The sequence below is a fragment of the Physeter macrocephalus genome, chromosome 4, assembly GCF_002837175.3.
Source record: "Physeter macrocephalus isolate SW-GA chromosome 4, ASM283717v5, whole genome shotgun sequence".
Lineage (NCBI taxonomy): Eukaryota > Metazoa > Chordata > Mammalia > Artiodactyla > Physeteridae > Physeter > Physeter macrocephalus.
Window position 1 is genome coordinate 16718171 of NC_041217.1, and position 24200 is coordinate 16742370.

General features: G+C 36.1%; 1 protein-coding gene across 3 annotated transcripts in view; it reads left to right on the forward strand.

Moving 5' to 3' along the window:
- SPATA17 (spermatogenesis associated 17) overlaps positions 1–24200 on the forward strand; it is a 195377-nt gene that overhangs the window by 96906 nt on the left and 74271 nt on the right. For all 3 annotated transcript variants that reach the window (XM_028488338.2, XM_007126127.4, XM_028488339.2), the window contains 2 exons: positions 19097–19300; positions 23640–23788. In XM_028488338.2, coding sequence (XP_028344139.1) covers positions 19097–19300; positions 23640–23788 — 353 coding nt within the window. The remainder of the gene's footprint in view (positions 1–19096; positions 19301–23639; positions 23789–24200) is intronic.

Below are 24200 nucleotides of genomic sequence, written 5' to 3' on the forward strand. Positions count from 1 at the left end.
GAACCTAGAAAAATGGTACAGATGAACCGGTTTGCAGGGCAGAAATAGAGACCAAACCTATGGACACCAAGGGGGGAAAGTGGTGGTGGTGGGATGAACTGGGAGATTGGGATTGACATATATACACTAATATGTATAAAATAGATAACTAATAAGAACCTGCTGTATAAAAAAAAATCATTTCAAACACATTTCAAATGTTAATGTCTGAAAATACCACAACTCAAAATAGAAAAATACAACGGTAGTTTTATTGACTGCCCGACAGCTCTATAATATGTGTTCTCCATATTTTGGCTTCATACTCTCTGATCGCTTCTTTATTTGATGACAATTTTGTTATATTTTCTAGAGTGAGAAGGGAAATTTTATTCACTCTTGTCTCTAGGAATGTTGATCTAAATTTCTCATTACTATAAGAAGTTAAATGATGTATTTCTATTTGCTTATGCTGCATTATCGGGTTCATTTTTGAAATGGGAGAGCTTCCATTTTGTAATGGAAATGATGAGAATCAAATTCTCCATTTATAATTTACACATGTGAAGTTTGGAATGATTTTCCATAGTCCAGATTCTGGCAGTTTGCACCCTCTCTCAAACTCTGTTTCTCTTCCACTACCCACATACTTCCAGAGCCACACCCCTTAGGATGTTTGTATTGCAATGCAGGCTCTAGATCTGCACCTTTATTTGTAACTCCTGGTGAGTCTGCACAGTGAGTACAGGAATATTCCTGGAAGTTATTCCTACATTGGGATTGCTAACAAATTTTAAGTATACTTGGAAGTACCAGAAAAATATCCATAAATGTATACATAAATCTATACATAAATATATCCAACTACAATTAAATATATAACCACCTCTGCTTCTTCCTAGCTTGATCCGCAGCATGTCCACAGCCACTCTCATACCACCCAACCCAGGTGTGACAGAGGATAAGGCAGAGTATAGAGAAACAGTGGAATTAAATGTTATCTTACTTTTGCAAATTTTACAAAAAATACGTAACCACGTGAGCACATTGCCAGGGTCCCTCCTTGTGTCTTGGAAAGGGCCTACCAAAATGAGGGGCCCAAAGGTTACGGTTCATCAATTTCACTGTTATTTCACCTCTGATTGGACTACATTTTTGTACTATGTGCAAACCCTGCTGCTCTGGTTAAATTTGCTCAGATAAGTTTTAACTTTTATTTTAATATGGTCTAAATAATCATCTGCTTATCAGATACCAAATCCAGCGTTCAGACATTTAAATAAACCTTACTATTTTAGTCCTATCTTTAAAATTGAAGCACCTGGTTTTCTTTAGTTCTCTCTTTCTTATTTCTTTTACAGTTTATTTTATAAACTCAGGGTCAGTTTACTTCCATACAGTAGACTGGGTAAATTTTTAATGTATTAGGGTATGGAGTAGACTTTGTTCTCATTAGGTATTAAAAAATAACCTATATATACATACACATATGTACATGTATGTGTTTATATGTATATGTATGTATATAAACACACAAATGCAGCCTTGTGTAAAATTTCCAATACAGTTTTTAAAAAATAACATTTAAGTAATGTTTATTGGGACTATCCTCTAATTACAAACATAAAATGTATTTAGTACCAAAAACTGGTAATATAGAGATAAACACAGAAGAAAATATTTGTTCATATTGGACCATCCAAAAGATAACCACTGTTAAAAATTTGGTATATGTTCTTCCAGTAATTTTATATGCATATACAGATATATATTATAGATAAGTATATATACAACATAAACATATATATGTATGTTTTTTACTTAAAAATGGTATTCAATACAGCTTTAATAGAAAAAACTCAGAAAAGAATTAGAATAAAATGTATAACAAAAGTAGTTCCCATTTCCTACCTCAATGTAAAATGTTCCTCCATTTAAATATTTTAAATTGCATTGTATATAAACATTTTACACAAAAATAATTGACAGCTAACTACTACATACTTATTTCTATTGGTTTTGTATATGTTAATGTTGCTGGTAAGTTCATGGCAATCAATCCTATCAATTTCTTCATTGATTAGAGAAGACAGAGTTTTGAGGGGTTCCTTTTGATATCACTAATTTTCTTAATAATATAATGAAATCCAAAGCCTAGAAATACAAGGAAGTTATACCATTGCTCTAACTAGATCTGATGAAATAATTGGGTCTGTAATATTTTGTAGATTTAAAGATTTAATCCTATTATTATGATTACTTTTCTATTTTCAGGACATTTCAGAAATAGTTTAGATTGAGACCAGTTCTAAGTTAGATGCTATTATAACTGATGCATGACGAAGAGGTGGAGTTTGTCAGTTCATGGTCCATCCTAGCTCTTCTGTGAGTTGAGAAGAGTAACTTTATATAGATAAGCCCTGCTCTCTATATATCCTTGATATTTAATTCACTCTTCTGGATTGGAAAACTTCAGAAATCTTTCAACTGAGTAACTGGTGGCCACATTTTAAAATCTCAGGCTTTGGTCTAATTCATCTCCTTTCTTCCCTTCTCTTTCCTCCTTTAATCCTCCTCTATACCTCTTTTCCCAACCCTTGCATCCTATAATCAAACACACTTAGTATTAAAACTAGGGACATAGGGAGAGCAATTATACTTTCAAATGTTTCCTTAAAATGAACTCTTAACTAAGTCAGTGGTTAAGATACTGAATCATTGTCTAATGTAGCTGATTTGGTCATTAAGACCACTATTAAGAGCATGAGTATTTCCTAACTTTTGAGTTTAATTTAAGGTATAGTCCCAACACAAGAAATCATCTATGACCTTAAGATTTTATGCAATATAAATTAGGTAAATATTTTAAATGACATAGAAATCGTCCTCAATATTTTATGTATTTATTATAGTCACAAAAGAAACAACCAAAGAGGAATTACAATTGTTAATTTTAAAATATGTATAGAATTAGTTTCATTTTGGTGTGACAAGCATGATTTTAAGTATTTTAGTGTGAAGTGGCAAATTTTCTGTGTAACTAATAGTCTTGTCAGTTGCCATTTCTATCTACTGTATCTTTTGACAGTTGGAAGTATTTCAGTGAAAACTGAGTTATGTTATCCACACCGTATCACAAGAGACAGTAAAATAAAGGATGAGAAAATGGAAGGAAGGTGTGGAGAAGAGAGGAAAGGGAAAGAATTTATGTTTAAATCTTAATCTGTGAATATCTCTTGGACCTAAAATAAATAAGCTGCATGTCTTAACAGCTATTATTGTACTGAAAGGAAAGATTTACCGAAAGGATATAACCTTCCTTAGTTTAGAGAAAAATTATGTTTTCAAGATGCTTAGTTTGTTAACCTCCTTAATGAGTTGACTTTCAAATTTTTTTTCTTAAATTTATTTGGCTTTATTTTCCATTTACTTTTAAATTAAACCATGTATATATACATATGCATATAATTTCAGTTCTAATATCTCATTGAAATAAACTGTAATCATTAGGATAATATAATTTTGTTGTACTCCTATTAATTATTTATATTTATGCTTTATGTACATAAGTTAACTTATGATCATCTGTATTACTCTTGAACTCACACCGTTAAAATGATTCAACTTATCTTACCTGTATTCTTAATTATGTAGCCATACCGAAATCAGCTTCTCTGTCAACTATTATCCGAATGCTAGAATTTTTGTTGAGCTTTCCCTGACCTTCCAAGGCAGAGTTGTTCCTTTTTTTCTCCCTCTATGTTTTAATATAACATTTACCATTGGTATTATGATTACATCTACTTCGGCCTAATGTAGGTGAATTCATAAAAGAAAGCAATCATGTCGTTTTAATATCCCTAATACCAAAGTAGGCTCATAAGTAATATCAATTGACTAATAAATGAATGGTGTATATACACGTCCTAATTCTGATTTGTAGTAATTTTAGATTCAAAATAAGAAAGGAAGCTTTTATTCCAATGTCAGTTATTCACTAGTTCTTCTTTGCATTAAAAAAAACTATTAAAAAACAATTTTTAAAGCTATAATAATTTTTAGTAACTGATCTCTATATTGCTAAAATATATTTGATGTTGTTTTTAAAAGGGCAAATCTTATATACAATGAAAAGGCGTAGGGGAAGCTAACAATTTTAAAGGCTCCTTATGTCCCAAATCAAACCAGGTTATACAGGTAGATAGGGTGGAGCTGAAATTCAAACTCAGATCTGGCTGTCTTCGAAACCATGCTTTCTCTTTATGGTATGGTTTGAAGGGGGCTGAGAAAGGTCCTATCTCAAAAATATTTTCCTGGATGATGGCTGAAATCATATCTTTCAAGTTCTGTTTATTTGAAGGTATCTAGTAGACAACATATTCAGCATCATTAGCCTTTAATCCCTGTGTGAATTAGCTGATCAGTTCCTTTAAACAACAGGAGGTAGAAGGCATAAGTCTAATATGCAAGACCCTCTCACAGGAAGGCAAGCGAGCCTTCATGGGCACTTCTGGGCAGCTTTTAGGCAATGTGTTCGCCTTGTTAGGAAAAGACAGGAGTAAGGCTGGGTACTTGTCATCTATTAAGTATTTTCACCTTTGAGGCATCAGCTGAAATTTTGAAACAACAGAATCCTGTTCAACACGGAGTTACACATTGTTTTGTGATCATATTATCTGAGATCACGAGATAGCTATAAGAACACAAATGTCTTTGACATCTCACTCTTGATCTAACTAGTAATGTTTCTTTCAATTAATGAATGCTCATGTCAATGAAAGAAGTGGGCTTGGTATGTCCCAGATGATAAGACTGAAGCTTTATTTATTGGTATGTTCAGCACTATCTGAGATGTCAATATAGTTAATGGCAAAAGTGAGGCACGATGTTTGCCAAAGCACCGTTACGGAATAGTCAGGGCGGAAACTTGGTTGAGAAGGGAGAGGTGATAAAGAGCCCAATACCTAAACCCACTTTTCCCTGCCCGAGTTCAGAACAAGTTGAGAGAAAGATAGATGGAGATCAACAGTATGAGTTTTATTAGCAATGAGAGCTGTATTGGAAGTTTGCATCCGAAGCAATAATAAACTTGCTTCTACTTAATTTTATAATTAAATCTTCTTCCCCGTCATAAGCAAAGCAGGAAAACTGAGTCCATCCTTGTGAATCTTAAAGCAAGTGGAAGTAAAGGATATTTCTTTCCCATAAACAGGCTGACTTTCAAGAAATGGGAGGAAGGGGCTAAACTAGGCTGGACCAGCTCCTTTCCTGATGTGCCAAACTGAGAACTCACTCCTTGTTCTTTGATACAGTGAAGGGCAGAGAGAGACCAATGAAAACAGGAGGAATAGGAAATACGTACTCCCACTGATTAGATTTATAGGCTTGATGAGGAAGCAGGGTTAGAGGAAGGTTTTCATAAAAGTAGAAACTCGTACCTGTTCACAGAAGAACGACTTGCAGCAGAAAGCTTGAAAAGACAGGAGAGATGAAATAACTAAATAAGCGTGGACCTGGAAAAGGTGGGAGAGGATGTGATGATGAGCATAAAGTTGTAGGCTGAAAGAGACGGAAGGAGAATTTTGCCTCGTAAGTCAGGAAGGAACAAAACAAGGGTAGGATTGTATATGGATACTTGTATAGCGATGGTTGGAGGTTGAAGTAATTACTGTCTGAGGACTTCAGTATCCTGATTGATCTTCTAAAATAAACCTGAGAAGAAGCATAGGCAGAGAGAGGGCTGTTTAGGGGCTCGGAGGGATTAGGTCGATTTGAAGCCCACAGATATGTAGTATCTCCAGCCTGCCTGGTTATATGACTTATTCCAGCAGTTGGCAGTAGCCTGAGCTTGTAAGCATGCAGAATAATGGTAACAAGAGCTAACATTCATTGGAGGCTTACTGTGAGGCAAGTGTTCTTCGGATTCCCTTACGCGAATTACCTCTCTTAATTCTCATGTACCACCCTATAAGGCAGACAGTTATCCCCAATTCACTGATGCTGCACAAAGAGATTCCGTTAGGACCCAAGGTCAGTGTTAGTATGTGATGGTCTAGACCAGAGCTCATAGTCACAATGAGTACATGATACTACCTCTTTAAAAAAATTAGCATTTATTGAGTGCTTTCTTTGTATTAGGCACTGTTCAGAGTGCTTTAGCTGTATTAATGTATTTAAACTTATACATGACCTGATGAGATAGTTCTGTTATTTCAGAGGACATACCCATGTTGCTGTGAGGTCAAGTAATGTAGGCTAAGATCACAGAGGAAATAAGAGTTGGGAATTCAGATTTAACTAATTAACCACTAACATATTGTGCAGTTGAATGGATTCTGGTTTGGGGCATGGCCATGTAGATATGACAGGATGGTGGATGTTAGGGACTTGAGTCATTAAAATAATCAACCATGTGACTCATATTAGTAGGAGAAAAAGTGAGGGCAAAAAGGAGACAGTAGAGTAGGAAAAACTTGAGGGATCCCTGGACTTGAGATCTTTAGGGAATCAATCTTATGGTCAGTAAAAATAAGAATGTGAGATACTGGTGTCTAAGCTTATTGAATTATTAACACAGAGCAGGTCTGGACGACAGGTTTTTGTAGGGTGTGGCTAACATTGTGTCAGGGTGAAGGTCAGTGAAGGTGAAGGAGTCAAAGAACTGTGAAGATAAACTATTGGGATGGTTGCCCATCTGTATATGAAATCACCTAAAATTATGCCAGAACACACAGTCGAAGGGAAGCCTGAACCACGTGCCAAAGGCTATCATGAATATGGGGGGAATGACCAGCAAGTCTGGAACATAAGGAGGGACAAAAAAGAGATATTCAGACTGCAAGAAGGTAGATTTGACCGTGGTTTGAAAGTGACATTGGAGAAATGAGATGATGCAAATCTCTCCCTGGTCACTGTGATACAGGGAAATACTGAAATGTTTTGCTCAGTAAGGCAGCAAAGAAAGTGGTGCTGTCGAGGAGAAGGCAGCTTCAATTGCAATAAAAAAGGTAGAGAATGTATTTATTGAAAAGCTTGAGGGCATAGGGAAGTGGGGTAGCGTAGACCAGAGACAGGATCCACAGGGCAAGGCAGAAAGAATTATAGGCAAGGGAATCAGGAGGGTTGGGACAAGTAACAGGGTTTTGAGGATGAGTGTACCAGAAAATGTAAAGGAGAGCTGTGATTAATTTAGCAGAAATTTATTTGGGCATAATCAATTTGACCAGAAACAAATAGACAAATTGTTGCTTGATCCAGCTATCTCCTATTATGGGGAAATTTAAGTTGCTGTGCTTATGTTTTTATTTCAGTTAGCACAGTGATATTATAGACTGAAGTGAATTATAGATTAAAAAGTACAAGGGCAGTACTATTTCCTCAAATTTTGAAAAAAAAAAAATCACATACAAACTTGTAAAACAACCCAGTAGTACACCCAAAAAAGTAGAGACTAGACTATTATTCGTTTTAGACCAGGTCAGTTTTTTTCATCAAAAATATTAATTGGCCAACTTCTTTTGAAAAAATTACTTTTCTGCTGATTATTTTGTGGCCAAATTATGTTACTACTGGAGGGGCTTACAGTTTAAGTAGTAATAAAAGGTAGTAGGGTTGTAAAGCATATTGGATGGGATTTTCCAGGCTCCCCACCATCGAGGAGACCAGAGCAAAATAGGAAAGCAAAAAAGATAACCTAAAAAAGTTAAAATAAAATTTTATTGGCGATAACATACAGAAAAGTAAAAAAAATCCTTATCACCCAGTTCAATTGTCACAAAGCGGCAGGTATAACCTGTACCTAATAGGTACTAATTAATAGTTTCCGTACGAGAAGCCACAGGTCTTCAGAACAAAACTACGCGAGAGCACAGTGATCTGAAAATGAGGTGGTCTTTAGGATGTGGACACAAGACTGTAGCCAACCAGATTAAGGCAACATAGCATTCCATGCCCACGAGGCAGTCAGTCCTATACTTCGATACAATTTAAAATGACTTTCTCTTGTTTGCTTAAAAAAATCCTTCTTCAAAGACTCGTGGGATAGCAGTTTTTTGCAGAGCCCCATAGAACGCTGGGAATAAAGTGTGACAAATGCTCCATGCCACTGGTACATTTTCTTTAACAAAAGAAAATTTTCATTTACTTGCCTGTGTCTGTAATGCCAAGTATTTTTCTTTTAGCAACTAACTGTCTTGGAAGTCATCTTTTAAACCCAAACTATGGAATCATTTTCAAATCAAATCATCTGTAGAAGAACCAAGCAAGGGAAAACACTAGGTTTCCAGAGGGAGTAGAAAAAAGGTGTATAATGGAAGGTTTCTAGGGGGGTGGTGGTCATAAAAACATCCTTCACTATGTTTCTTCTATTTTCCTTAGGGGATGCAGGCTTCCTTTGTGTGTGTAAGGAGCCAGTTCAGAATGTATGGAAATTGTCTATCAGAGGAATCACAATAGGGAGTTTTCAGATCACTGTGAATGGAGTTTCCACTTCCACTGCTCTACTGAGAAAAACTCTTGATCGGGTCACCCAGGAATCTCCGAATTATAAATTCCTGTGACCTCTCAGAGGTTTGCACACTGCTCATCACACCAGTGATCTGGTAACCTTCTTTGGCCTTAGTGACACTCCCACTCTTTGGTCATTTCTTCTCACTTTTCTTCAATAATTCTTGTGTATCTTGTTTACTCTATCATATGAGGGTATTTATCGTTTTTTTCAATATCAAAGTTATTTAAGTTTCTGTTCCTTTGTACATCGTCTTGTTGCTTTCTGGGAATGTCTTTCCTCACTTTACACACCAAACAAATCCCTTCTCCTCTTTCATGATCCGGCTCAAACACCAGATATCTTATGCCCACAGAATGGTCTACTCCCGGGATGGCTATCTCTCCATGTCAACACTAATTTCACTATTTTATAATTATTTATAAACTATCAAGGCCATGACTCAAATGGAAAGACAGAAAGCAAAGCCAAAGCTGGAGAGACTGCTAAGGTAGCAGACAAACGAGAAGGTAAAGGAAGCCACACTGGTGGTGGGTAGATGGGGTTTGCTGCAGGTTGGGGAAAGGAGAAGGTCTAGAGAAATTACCTAAGTGGGAAAACAAGCCACTTGCATCCAGTTCTTGCAGGGATCAGTAAAAGACTGACCTGACATTTACAGATAAAGAGAGAAAGGAATTGTTTAATGGGGAAGATTTCCCAGAAAATCTTTTACATGAAATCTTTCTCAGAAATTCTTTCAAAAAGCAATATGGTTAAAGGGAAATCCTGACTGGGGAAAAAAAAACAAGGTATTCTTTCAGTCCCAAGATTTTTTGAGTCATCATGATATTGCTATATTTTGGAAGCCTCAAACCAGCCTCCACTTCTTTTTTCTTCCTCACATTCAATGGATTACAATATGATTTCTGCCACAAGAACAGAATCTGCTTCTGCAGAGGTCACCTGTCAGCCTCTAATTACCATTCCAGGTGTACAGTGTCTATCCTCATGCTGTCCCACCCTCTCTGACATCTGACCCCGGTGACCTCCTCCATGAAACCACCTTCTCCCTGATGTCCTGCCCCCACCCACCCGCTGTTCGCTCTTTCCATTGCCCTTCACTTCATGAGCTTCCCTTCTCCCTCTTACTTCCTATATACACATCACTAAGACTTCTTGGAAAAAAGTCCCTCAGTCTCTATTCTCCCCTTCAGTGACTCCATCCATTTTCACACCTTCAGCCATTTTTATTCAGAAAACGCTCCGGTTGCTAGCTATGACCTCTTTCCTAAGTTCCAGACTGCTCCGACAACGCCACACTGGACCTTTCAACCTGAATGCTTTGTGGGAAGCTCAGTCCTAACATCCCCCAAACAGAGATGAATATTCCCACATAACTGCTCTTCTTGCGAACTCTTGCTAGGGTTCTAAAGGCAAGATTTTCTGTAACTCCACACTCCCTTACATTCTTGTCTTCTTCTTCTTCTTTTTTTAACATCTTTATTGGAGTATAATTGCTTTACAATGGTGTGTTAGTTTCTGCTTTATAACAAAGTGAAGCAGCTGTACATATACATACATCCCCATATCTCCTCCTTCTTGTATCTCTCTCCCACCCTCCCTGTCCCATCCCTCTAGGTGGTCACAAAGCACCGAGCTGATCTCCCTGTGCTATGCGGCTGCTTCCCACTAGCTATCTGTTTTACATTTGGTAGTGTACCTTATATCTTGATTAACCTATTATCCATGTCTTTTGATTCTGTTTCTATAAAATACTCCCTGTCCATGTCATTCTTCTATTTCCACTGGTCTTTCTTCTTACTTCTGAATAAACAGGATTTGCTTCCTTTTACAGCCTTCTGGTCTTATATCACTTATTCAGATAAACATGGATTGATTGTCTACTCTGAGCCAGGTATTGAGATGGGTAATAAGTCAGGGTTCTCAGCTCTTCTTTAAAAACAAAACTAAGCTAATGCCTAGACATGTGCTTCAAAGATACCACCTGAGTTGATCTAGGGTGGAGCTTGGACATAGTAGTTTTCAAGTTGCCCAGATGAACTTACTGTGTAGCCAGAGTTGAGAACTACAAACTTAAGTATATAAACGTCAGGAAAATGGGCGTTATTCTTACCCTGATGGAGCTTAAATTCTAGTTGGGGAGATAGACATTAAAGAACAAATAGTCATATATGTGAATAACTTAAAGTGATAAGTGCCATGAAGAAAATGAACAGGGAACTTTGGGAGAAATAGTATAGTAGGACAATGTGTATGGGGTCACAAAAGGTCTTTCTAAAGGAGTGATATTTAATGTGAAGATTTAAGCATGTGTGTAATTTGGCCAGGCAAGTAAGCAGATGGAAAAAACATTTTTGATGAATTTGAGTCATGGAAGAGCCTGGCATGTTTTGAGGAAATGAAAGCAAGCCAATGTGGATGGTGTGTAGTGACGGATGGTTAGAGTGGCTTAAATGAGATTGGAACAGAACAAAGGACTTTGTTAAGAACTTGTTAGGTTTTCTTCGGTGCACTGAAAAGCGATTTATAGCCTTTATCTTTTTAAGATTTGTTTTGATGTGGACCATTTTGAAAGTGTTTATTGAATCTGTTACAATATTGCTTCTATTTTATGTTTTGGTTTTTTGGCCATGCGGCATGTGGGATCTTATCTCCCCGGACCAGGGATCAAACCCACACCCCCTGCATTGGAAGGTGAAGTCTTAACCACCGGACGGCCAGGGAAGTCCCCATTTATAGTCTTTTAGGGACCAAAACAATTGTTTTATTTGTAGTTATTACTCTGGCTTTCCTGTAGAGGGTAAGAGGGGTTCAAAGCAGAGCAGATGGAGGGTGACTAAATATAAGTTTGAAGCTTGTTTTAGGGTAGTTTTAGGTTCGCAGCAAAATGGAGTGGAAGGTCTAGAGATTTCCATGTACCTCATGCCTCTGTACATTTCTTTATCTAGATTTGCCTTTTCTGGACAGTTTATAAAATGGAATTACGCAATATGTGGTATTGCATTTAACTTCTTTAGCATAATGTTTTGAGATTCTTCCATGTTATAGTATATGTAAGTATTTCATTTCTTTTTATTTTTGAATAATGTTCCACTCTATGGGTAACTACATTCTGTTAATTATTAACCTGTTGATAAACATTTGGATTACATCGAATTTTTGGCATCTGTGAATAATGCCACTATAAACATTTGCATGCAAGTCTTTGTGTGGACATATATTTTCATCTCTCTTGTATCAATTCCCAGGAATGGGATTGTTGCGTTATATGTTAAACATGTGTTTAACTTTTTTAAGATAGGCTTTTTTCTGAGTAATGTTAGGTTCACAGCAAACTTGAGCGGGAAGTTGCCATATGAAGTCAGTCTTCCGTATCCTCAGATTCTGCATCCGTGGATTCAACCAACCATGGATTCAAATATTCAAAGAAAAAAACCCCAGAAAGTTCAAAAAAGCAAAACTTGAATTTGCTGTGCATAGGCAGCTGTTTACCCAGCATTTACATTGCGTTAGGTATTATAAGTAATCTAGAGATGATTTAACGTATTGGGGTGTGTGTGAAGATTATATGCAAATACTACGCCATTTTCTATAAGGGATTTGAGCGTCCTCGGATTCTGGTATCTGCGGGTTTGGTGGGGGGGATCTTGGAACCAATCCCCTGAGGATGCCAAGGGACGACTGTACTGTCTACACCCCTCCCACATCATTAGCACCCAAAGTCCATAGTTCATATTAGGGTTCACTCTGGGTGGAATATTACACCCTACTCTCATCTTGCTTGTATGGTTTCTGAGGAAAAGTTGGATGTAATTCTTATCTTTGCTTCTTTATAAGTGAGGTGTTTATCCCGTCTGCTTCTTACAAGATTTTTTATCTTTGATTTCTTGAAGTTTGAATATGATATACCTAGGTGTAGGGTTTTTTTCGTTTTGCTTTGCTTTGTAGTGTTTTTTGGCATTTATCCTGCTTGGTGTTCTCTGAGCTTCTTGGATCTGTGATTTGGTGCCTGACATTAATTTGGGGGAAATCCTCAGTCATTGTTACTTCAAATAATTCTCCTATTCCTTTCTTTCTTCCTTCTCCTTCTGATTTTCCCATTATGTGTATGGTAGACCTTCTGTAGTTGTCCCACCATTCTAGGACATTCTGTTACATTTTTGTCAGACTACTTTTGCTTTTCTTTTCTTTTCCATTTTGGAAGTTTCTGTTGATATATCCTTTCCTCAGCCATGTCTGGTCTACAAATAAATCCATCAAAGGCATTCTTCATTTCTCTTACAATGTTTTTGATCTCTGACATTTCTTTTTGATTCCTAATTAGAATTTCCATATCTCTGCTGTCATTGCCCATCCATTCTTGCATGCTGTCTACTTTATCTGTTAGATGCCTTAACTTATTAATCATTGTTATTTTAAATTCCTGGTCTGATAATTCCAATACCCCTGCCATATCAGAGTCTGGTTCTGATGCTTGCTCTGTCTCTTTCAACTGTGTTTTTTGCCTAGGTTTCCACTGGGTCTGTTTCTATATGCTTTGTGCACCAGTAGGGCCTGCTTCAGACTTTTACCTTCTAAAGGAGAATGTGAAAATCAACAGATCCACATCATATGCAGAACTAAGTGCGATCTTGCAACCTTCTAGAATTTGGCCTCAATTAATCTTCACAAGCTCATTTCTGACTATAGCTTCATGCTTAAACTGGCCAAAGTGATGTTCACTGAACAGTGGCCTATGTTTTCCCACAAATATGTCTTTGATTTTACCCTTCCCTTAGCCTGGACTACCTTTCTTCCTTTTAGTGTTGCCAAAATTCTACCCATCTTTAGAACAAATTCAGATACTTTTTCCACAGGGTTTTCTAAAGGGTATATACCTTTACCATAACCTTTGGTGTATACTTCTTTTAAACAGTTATTAGAGGACACTTACTACAGGCTGGTTGTGTTATTGTCAGTCATAAAATCATTCTCCCCACGCCCCCTCCGAGAATGGCTTGAAGGGAGTGATCACTTTTTATTTATCTCTGTACCCACCTTAGATCCAGCAAAGTGTTTCTAAGTTAGAAGATGCTCAATATTTATTGAATTAAATTAGTATATGGAGAATGGTATCTTATTTAAATTTCTTCATTTTAATCAACATTTCATGAGAATATTTTAACATATAATAATGATTAGGATATCCGAATGATTTATAAAAATCATTTGTTAACCTACTAAAGCCGGCTATATCTGGGGGTCTGCATTTAACACACCCCCTCTATAATTTGACTGAAGACATTTAAACATTTTATTTCTTAATGGAGTGAAAGATGAGAAAAAGCATTTGTAGTTAAAAAAAAAAAACTTGCCTTAGATAGATAAGAACCATACCAAATATATCCTTTGTGAATCCCTAATGTTTCCATGAAATTGTTATTCCTTCTGGGGTGCTGTATCTGAGGGTTAACATGACTGTTGTCTGTATCTGAGAAATGACCATGTTTCCTTTTAGTTCTCAGCAAGAGTAATTGAATGTAGACTATCTTACTAAACGCTGGCCTGTGACAGTGTGTTAACACTCTGTCTCCTAACGGCAGGGCAATTATTTGCTGAGTGGGATTTTTATAAATCCCCTGGCACTAGTATGTCCCGATAATTATGATGAAGAGCATTGGTCAGTGTTGATTCAGCAGTCCCCACCCCAGCAAATATTTCATTCGCAGTTCCCTGGCCCACTTCCACTTTTCTAGTTATTAGAGACCTTTACTACTCTTCTGTGCTTGCCTAGTGTCTTATATTTTGAAAGCATTTTTTACTAAAACTTAGAACTCAAACATATTTTAGACAGCCCTCCATTTAGAATTGTTCATCTCTCATGATAGTCACAAAATCTGGTTCATGGGGCAAGAAAATACTTTTTAAAAACCTTTTTTTTAATTGAAGTATAGTAAAATTTACAATGTTGTGTTAGTTTCAAGTGTACAACAAAGTGATTCAGTTATACATATCATTTTCCATTATAGGTTATTACAAGATATTGAAGGGAAAGATACTCAATATTTTATAATAACTTATAAGGGAAAATAATCTGAAAAAGAATATATATATATTTAACTGAATCACTTTGCTGTACACCTGAAACTAACACAACATTGTAAATCAACTATACTTCAATAAAAAAATTTTTTTTAAAATTGAGTATAGTTCCCTGTGCTGTACAGTAGTTCCTCGTTGTTCACCTATTTTATATATAGTAATGTGTATATGAAGAAAATACTTTTTAGTTTTGTTTCTTTTTGTGGCAATCAGTGACTCCTGTTTGCTGTGTAATTGTCATTTGCAAAAGTAAAACTTGAATTCTCCCACCTACTCGGTAGAGTTCTTCATTCCTGGAATAAGCAGTTACTTTGAAATCATGAGAAATTACTGTTTCTAATCTGATAAAATCTGAAATGGAAGCAGTAGTAATCGTGCTATGGGAATTATAGGTGTACCTGGTCCTGTTTCAAATTCTTTTTATTTTACAGAAACTCGTTTTAAAAGTAAACCTCAATAACAAAGAGAAGAGAAAAAATTAGACTATGGCTTCCCGCAGGCAATTACAAAATAAAGATCAGTGTATGAGTGGAAAATGACCATAAAAACATTCTTCATGAAATACAGCAGTAGATGCTCCAAATATAACAAATAAATCCATTTGTTTTCAAGTCAACTGCATTTTTTAAAGTGCTTTCCCTTAGAATACTTCAGTAGAAGAATAAAAACTGAGAAGAAAAGAGCCAACTGATATGATAGATTGTTAGAAATATGGAATGGTTCAAAATATTAATGTAATGCTAAGGGTGACCGGGTAACAAATGGTACATTTGCTCGCTGTTCAACCTGGCATAATTAATATTCTAGGTCATGCTTAAGTTCCCATGATGGAAGGTCTGAAGGGGGGAAATTCAAGAAAAATATATATCTATTATATAACTCATTGCCTTTTTTTTTTTTTTTCCTTTCATTTTGACGAGTCAGAATCATAGCCTTTAAAAAAAATCAGTGCTTTCACACCTCATTTGCTGTATTCACCACTGGGCCACCAGTCAGCAGCCGGGCCTGATACAGGAGGTCAGTAAGAAGCTATTAGCAAAGTCCTCTCCTGAGATTTCTTGGGTCTTATTGAGTTGAATGTTAGCATGACAGTACTGCAAATAACTCAGTTGTAGGCTTCTTTTTTTTTTTTTTTTTTTTTTTAAACAGTTAGCACAGATTTCCCCATAGTGTTGGTCACTCTAGAAAATTATTGCTGAAAATGAAGTCCCCAAAGCTAGCTTGGCATTAGCCCTTCTAAGTTGTGAAAAATGTGAAAACGGAAAAATATGTCATAGTCCCCGAGGATTAACTTCGTCTTCTCTGACTCATAGTAATACTTTTTTAAAAAATCCATAGCAAACCATTATTCACAAAGTGGCTTACAAATTAATGAAATATAGCAATTGAGACAATAGTTCGGGTTGTTTCGTTAACTTAAAGAAATAATAATTAAATGGATACCATATTAATATAAGTAGATAGGGTCTCTGCTTGCTGTAGGGATTGAGGGGGGCTGGACCGTTTTCATTGACAAAAGTTAGCCAAATGTATTAAATTAATTTCTAAAATACTGACACCTTGAAGATTTTAAATGATACATTTTCCATTCAATTAAAATATATTTTCTATCTATATATGATTTAAATTGCAAAGAGAATACACATGAGGAGGTCTCCATATAGGTTGCAAAATATAATTTAAGAAAGCTATCATGTCTACTGATCTATTTGCATTTCCCATCTAGCCTATGTATACATGTGCATGCAAATGTGAAGGAGATCAAGGAAGATTTCTAATGGGGGCAAAGTTAATAGCTGGTAGCAGTTATTCAGGTAGATAGATATTTTTAAATGGTAAATTATAATCTAGTTATATTGTATGCATTTTACCATTTTAATCTGTAAGATTATGGAAATGATAAACTAACAGACTTCGGTTAATTAGGTCATCACTAAACAGAATGGTATTCTCTTATATCTCTTTCATAGACTATGGAGATTTAGTTCTATTTTATGTCAGAATAGTCTTTTTAGTATACTATTTATTGTTTTCTTCTCATTACAATTGATAAAGTCTCATCTTAGAAAATCACCCTAAAAATCATCTTAAAAATTACCATCCACTTAAAAATTACTGTCCACCAAAAGCTATTTTGAATACATATGCGTATTAATTTTCTTATATTAACATCATTAAAAATATCTGTTTACGTGTCCACCTTGTTCCGTATTTAGTATTATAGTAAGAGAATGTTAACATGACATTAAAAATGGCTTATACAATGCCTATAATGTTTCCAATACTTTTATCTTATGTAAATTGTATAGGGAAAAAAGTCTCAAAGAAGAGCCAATTCAAGAAAAAATTTAAATAGGTAAATATATTTACATTAACTTTTTCCTTAGCGTAGGAAAAATTTGAGTTGGAGATGACTCAGTGGGACTGTGATAATTTAGTTCTAGATCACAATGTATTCAAAAGCAAATTAAACCTGAAGTGTTTTTTAAGAAAGATGAAAAGGATATAATCTATAACTTTGAAGGAAGTCAATCAGATTTTGAAATAAACTCAAACATTTTACTAAAATATTTATGTGGCTTGAGAAAGTAAGAGTAAAATAGAGACTTTATGGGCCTTTCTGAACAGCGCATTGTTTTTCTACACGAGCATTTAGCATTCATTTTTGAGTGTCTACTACGTGTTAAGCACTTTGCTAGGCCCTGGAGATGCAGAAATACCTAACGTAGAGTCCCTGTGACCCAGCGGCTTGCTTAGGGAAGATGGACACACACACAAAGATAATTTTGAACCAATGTAATAAGTACTGTGACAGAGTTGTCCCCAGGCTGTTAAGGAAGCATTGGGGATAGGACACGGAATCTAGCCTGAGTTGGTATTAGAGAGAGGTTTGTACTTACTGAGGAGTTAGGCTAGAGAGGGAGGGAGACGCAAGAGGGAAGAGATATGGGAACATATGTATATGTATAACTGATTCACTTTGTTGTAAAGCAGAAACTCACACACCGTTGTAAAGCAATTATACTGCAATAAAGATGTTAAAAAAAATGAATAAAATAAAATAAATAAAATTTCCTAGGATAGTGTTTCCAAGACAACTACCGTAGGTAGTCATAATACTTTGGACTTGCTGATTCCAAGAGGTAAATATAACAACCAGAAATATTTATGGATATGATGGTGGCATGAGAGAAAAGCACATTTTTAGGGAAAACCAGATAGGTTTAATGGATACATTCTTTACATTAGTCTAGAATGTCTACAGAGCAACTACACAAGTCATCCTATCATTTAAAATATAGCTTTTCTTCATGAATATGCATTTGTATATAGGAAAGGAGTAAAAATATAGTTCTAAGCAGTTTGTGTATTCAAACGTCATTGAATTTTCAGAAAGTGGAATATGCTAAACGTGCATTTAACATTTATCCTGCATACATCTATTGAACCTCCATTGCATAGCAGGCACTGTGTTAAATAAGTCTGGACTATTTTGATGCAGTGTGTGACAAGGTCAGTGATAGACAGCAAGGGTAATGTGATGATATAGAAATAATGCACCTAACCATGTGAATGCAACTCATTAAATACAGGATGTTATTTTGAATGATTGTATACATATATATACACACACATATATATACACACATGTACGTTTATATATAATATATATATACATATACCAGTTCATTATTTTAAAGTAAAGAACTTAAAATGGTGGCCATTAATTAGGTTGTATAATGAATAATCTTTCAAATAATCAAATATTTATTAAGTTCATACTTTGTACCTGAAACTGGTTCAAGCATTGTATATTTGAGTTTGTGTGAGTGAATGTATGACTTACAGAGCTGGTTAAGTATACATATATGTAGTGAATGGTTAGAATACAAAATGAATGCCTTTTTGTCCTGTTATTTTTTTTCTCAAATACAATTATATCAAATATGCCATGTGCAGCAGATAGAAACTATAGTTTCTATTAGTTGTTTTTAACATGTTTAGTCTTCAACCATGAATCATTCTGAAATTGTTGGTCTGGAGACAAAGTGTATTTTGTAACGTCCTTAGACTAATCTAAAGTCCACCTCTAGTTAAGAGCTAGAGTTGTAGTTTAACATAGTCCTTAAACATATGAAAATTTATGTGGTACAACTTTATCTTCCCTTTATTCTATGTGAAAATGAAGGATAAAAATCAAAATGATGTTGTTTGGGGCTTCCCTGGTGGCACAGTGGTTGAGAATCTGCCTGCTAATGCAGGGGACACGGGTTCGAGCCCAGGTCTGGGAGGATCCCACATGCCGCGGAACAACTAAGCCCGTGAGCCACAACTACTGAGCCCGCGCGTCTGGAGCCTGTGCTCCACAACAAGAGAGGCCACGATAGTGAGAGGCCCGCGCACCGCGATGAAGAGCGGCCCTCACTTGCCGCAACTGGAGAAAACCCTCGCACAGAAACGAAGACCCAACACAGCCAAAATAAATAAATAAATTAATTTTTTTAAAAAAATGATGTTGTTCTTCTTTAGATTCCAGGTATATACAACTCACCTTTCAGAAAAGATCCTGATCCATGGGAGTTGCGGTTACAGCAGGCAAAGCCTTTAACACCCCGAAGACCTAACGTGAAGGCGAAGCACTCCGTCAGCCTTAGCAGCTGGCTGGCTTGCACAAGTACCCGGTCCTTTCCTCGGTCCGGAACCCTGCCACCCGTTGACAGGAAACGATGTCAGGTACTCATTAGGCTTTTTTTTTTTTTCAGTTTAACTTTTCTGTCTTCGAACTTTTATTATTCACTTTCTTCTTTTTCATGGGAGTATAGTTGCTTTACAATGTTGTGTTAGTTTCTGCTGTACAATGAAGTGAATCAGCTATACGTATACATACATAAGAATTGTGTCAGTGATCGTGTTCTTTCTGTTTTTTTATAAAAAGTTATTGTTTTGTCTTTGTGAAAAGAAAAGAAAATTATTTTTTTACAGAATCTAATTTTTTTTTTTTTGGCTGTGCTGTGCAGCTTGTGGGATCTTAGTTCCCCGACCAGGGATTGAATCTGGTCCATGGCAGTGACAGTGCTGAGTCCTAACCACTGAACTGCCAGGGAATTCCCCAGAATCTAATTTTAAATAATAAAAATGAAGTACATGTAAAATATATATCAAAGAAATAAATATTTCCTTGGTATTGAATTTTATTGTTCTGGGTGTGAAATTAACACATAGGATTTTTGGCTAGGATGTAGCCTTTTTCTGTAACAATAGTGTAATAACTGTACTTGTTATAACCTGTTGTTGCTACAAAAATCCTACGTATTATCAAATTTATTTAATTTAGCCTCTCATCTGATGGTTCACATGATTCTGTACAATTGTAAACATAATTTGCATGGGAGTCATTTAAAAAGTATAAGTTGGAGAATTAAAGAGGGCCCAAAACAATGCAAAGCTCAAGCAAAGACAAAATCTTCACTATGGATTAGAATACAGCATGATTGGCAAATGACTTCCTAGGGCTAAAGGGTGGAGTGGGATGGGTTGTGATGATGGTCACTGTCCTAAAAGTTCCCGAGAGCAACACTTCTCTCACCCCCAGAGAGCAGTTCTGTCACCCCCAGAACTGCTGCCTGTTAGCTTCTTACACAGCCTTGCCTCTGTGTATCTATGGCTGGATAATAAATTATATTATATTTATGTATAAAGCCTGATGGCTTAAACCAACACACGTTTCTCTTCTCACAGTTTCCATGGGTCAGCGTTGGGGGTACAGCTTAGGTGAGTGCCTCTGACTCAAGATCTCTCATGAAGTTGCAGTCAAGGTGTCAGCCGGGACCGTGATTTCATATAAAAGCTCAGCTGTGGAGGAAGGAGAGGAGGGTAGGGAGATCCTCTACCAGGGTCACTCACATGGTTGGCTGTTTTCCTGTCTCTGTCTCTCCTCCCTCAGTCTCTATAGCGCTCCCCTCCCTGCAGGAGGGAAGTGCCAAGCTTCTAATCACTTGGTCTTTCTGGTGACCAGTCTCACCCAGAGGCTATCTAGGGACTCCAGCCTAAGTCACCTTATTAGCTTAAACTCAGGTGTATTCTTGTTACAAGTAACAAAAGATACTCCTATCATCAGGAAATTGCAAAGGTTTTAGGAACTCTGTGCCAGGAACCTCGGACAAAGACCAAATATATTTCTTATTATACCCACAATGGTTTAAATATAAAGATACATGGAAAATACATATACATTTATATAAAGGTATACATTCATATGTATGTGGAATACACATCTGTATGGAAGAGTTTATATATGTGTATATACATACACATATACATATACAGGTACACACACCCACATGCATACTCGTAAGGTACATTTATCTAACATACCACAAAATAATTATCCCTGCTAATTGTTTCCTTTCCCTTTCCTTCTTTCCCCATCTCCTTCCTACTTACCCCTGGTCCTCCTCCCCCACCCCCATCATATCCTCTCATCCTTCTTTTCCTTCTTTCTCTTATTTTTCCTTCTTTCCCATCTTCTCTTCCCACCTTCTCTCTTATCATCTTTGACTTCTTCCTTTCTCCCTTCCTTCCCTGCTTTTTTTTTTCTTCTTTCCTTTCCTGTTTTCACAGAATGGGATTCTTAATGTGGTTTTCTTTGACTGAACCCCATTTCCTGTACTTATCTATAATAAAAAGGTACCCACATCACTGGAGACATTTGAGATTATATATACTACAGTCCAAATGATACTATTTATACTCTGACAGTCTATCTGCACTTGTGAGGTGAATTTCTTAAATGTGTGAGACAATAATAGCAAGTTTAAAACAATTTTCACTATTATTTAAGCTTTGAGAAAAGTTTATAAATACAAGATGACTATAATGTGGGTTATTAAAAATATAGAAGAATATAAATATATTTGACTCATAATTGGACTTGATTGAAGGCAAAGAAAGTCAAATATTGGAGAACTATAGCTAAGAGCCCAAGAAGTCTCATAGGTTCAGGTTGAATCCTGAATGGTCTACACAGTCTAGGGATTCGTATTTGGAAATGGGTACAATGAGCAGAGCTGAAGTTTGAAGCTTTGTCTGAAATTTGGGATGCTACCTCATTCCAGGTATGATTGGTATAAGTGATCACTTGAGATCTAAAAGAGTCTCAACAGAAGCTTTGGCATAAGAGAACCTTGACAGTAGAGGCCAAGTTTGCTGACTAGGAAGGTGGTCTGTTAAGCTCAAAGGCAAGACATTAATTGTCTAAGATATAAATGTATGGATCAGGCACTAAAACACATAGAAAAATGGACATTCTTAAGGAGGATTGTGGGCATGAAGATTATAGTTAATGAAAAAAGAAGAGTGTGTCTATTTTATTCTAAATTTTGCTGCTTAAGTAGGGCTTCCTCTTTCATTTCCTAATCTTGCTGGAAATAGCAAGTTCCAGAACAAGTAGTGCAGTAAGCCTCAAATGGGTATGTGTTATATTGATACATCAACAAAGGTCAGACGGCAGAGATTAGCCACCAAGAAGATTTTATTCCTTGTGAATGCAGGCCCCTTCAAAGTCATAGCCTTGGTCTTTTGTTTGTATACTTGATGCTACTATTGTTCAAAATCTTTTTCAAACTCCTCTAGAAACTAAAAGTAAGAGTAGTAAGATAATAATAAAGCTAGGAGTACAATTTTTGCGTATTTACTAGGTTCTAAGTGCAATGCTAAGAGTGTTACTTATATTTTCTTATGTATCTTAAGGGCAATTTTGTGAGATAGTTATTATTCCATCTTACATACGAGGAGAAGAGGTCTAGAGAAGTAATTTGCCCCTAATAACACAACCAAATATTATTTTTCAAACCACAGAATTTGTCAAAGTGAAAGATTAAAAATCTATAGAAAATATCCTCTTTTGATTTCTTAATCCTGAACTTGGAATCATGTTACTGTATCTTTAAAAAATAAAGTTCCAATAAAAATCCATTAACTACTTTCAAATATAGCAATCCTCCTGTCCAGCTGTGAAAAGTACTAGATGATACTTATTTGCCATTTGTGTTATTTACGGTCCATGACTTTTATGGTAACTGGTTCCTATTATTGGTTTCTATTAATGTAAAACATAAGTGAACATAAATGAGGCGTGAATCATTTCTTTTTATTAGCCCCCCAGTCTTCACTCAGTGCTTGCAGTAACTCCAGCTGTGTCTTGTTAGTGATAACCTATTTAAAGAAGAGATCTTTAAGGATAAGGGATATGATTAGAAATCTTTGTCTATTTTATATCACTTCTCTCCTGCACAACAAAGGTGGCGAAAACAAAATGTAATTGATGGCACAGCAAAATCTCGAGCCACCTCCGATTTGTATTGTGTTTCATATGATACAAACTAGATAACCAGTGGGTTCTAGTAACTACTATAAGTAACTACTAATTTAAAGGTGGAATATGTTGTAAACCCCTTCACACCATTGCAGCTTATGGACTTTGCTATATATTTGTGTCATTAAATGGTCGCTATTGTAGCAGAGTTATTAAGCAATAGAATTTAGAATTTAAATAAAAACACTTAAAATAATTTAAAATATGGCCCTTCTATATTTTGGAGGAGGCCACCAGTTAAATGTAAGGTTTGGCATTCACCTAAAAACTTTATTTTAATGAAAAAAAAAACTTGCCGTCCGATTTCTATCTATTTGAAAACTGTGCCCAGGGTCTTTTCTAATATTTTAGCTTACTCAAAATGGGAGCAAATTCTTTTTAAATTATAAGAAACGTGCTTTTTAAAATTAGAAAACAAAGCAACTTTTATAACTACAAGTTAACTAGTTCTAGCATGAAAACTCTTTTGATGTAAGTGGGGAAAATTCTGCCTAATTTAAAACATTTTTAGTATAATCACTTGCACTTGTGTGAACGTTTCTTGAAGATGTGATGCTCTTACTTCAGGTGTTTTCTAATTCAGAGAAGAATAAGTTGTTCTTTAAAAATAACTTAGTAAATACTACTTGTTATTCTTTGTAGATATTCAGTAGCCTTGGTCATAAATCACAAACTATCTACCTCACCCTTTCTTGTCAGGGACCCTTCCGCGATGTCTCTGAAGTGTGGGAACAGCGCTACAAGCCTCTGGAACCGACGCTGCGAGTGGCCGAACCGATGGATGGGCTAAATGAGGCCAGAGCACAGCTCCAGAGACAGGAATGGACGCGAAACGTGAATGACAATATGTGAGTTCTTAGCTTAAAAAAAGTAGCTGTACCATGTTTGGTGCCTGAAGTATTTTTAATATTTTCTGTTTCCTAGTATGGTAGAGAATCTTTTATTTGTGAGAAAAGGAAGAACCACCCCTGACCTATTCAGAAGCAACCATTTTTCAATATGCAAGTGTTTTATTTTTTTTATTATTATTTTTTAACATCTTTATTGGAGTATAATTGCTTTACAATGGTGTGTTAGTTTCTGCTTTACAACAAAGTGAATCAGTTATACATATACATATGTCCCCATATCTCTTCGCTCCTGCGTCTCCCTCCCTCCCACCCTCCCTATCCCACCCCTCTAGGTGGTCACAAAGCACCGAGCTGATCTCCCTGTGCTATGCAGCTGCTTCCCACTAGCTATCCACCCTACGTTTGGTAG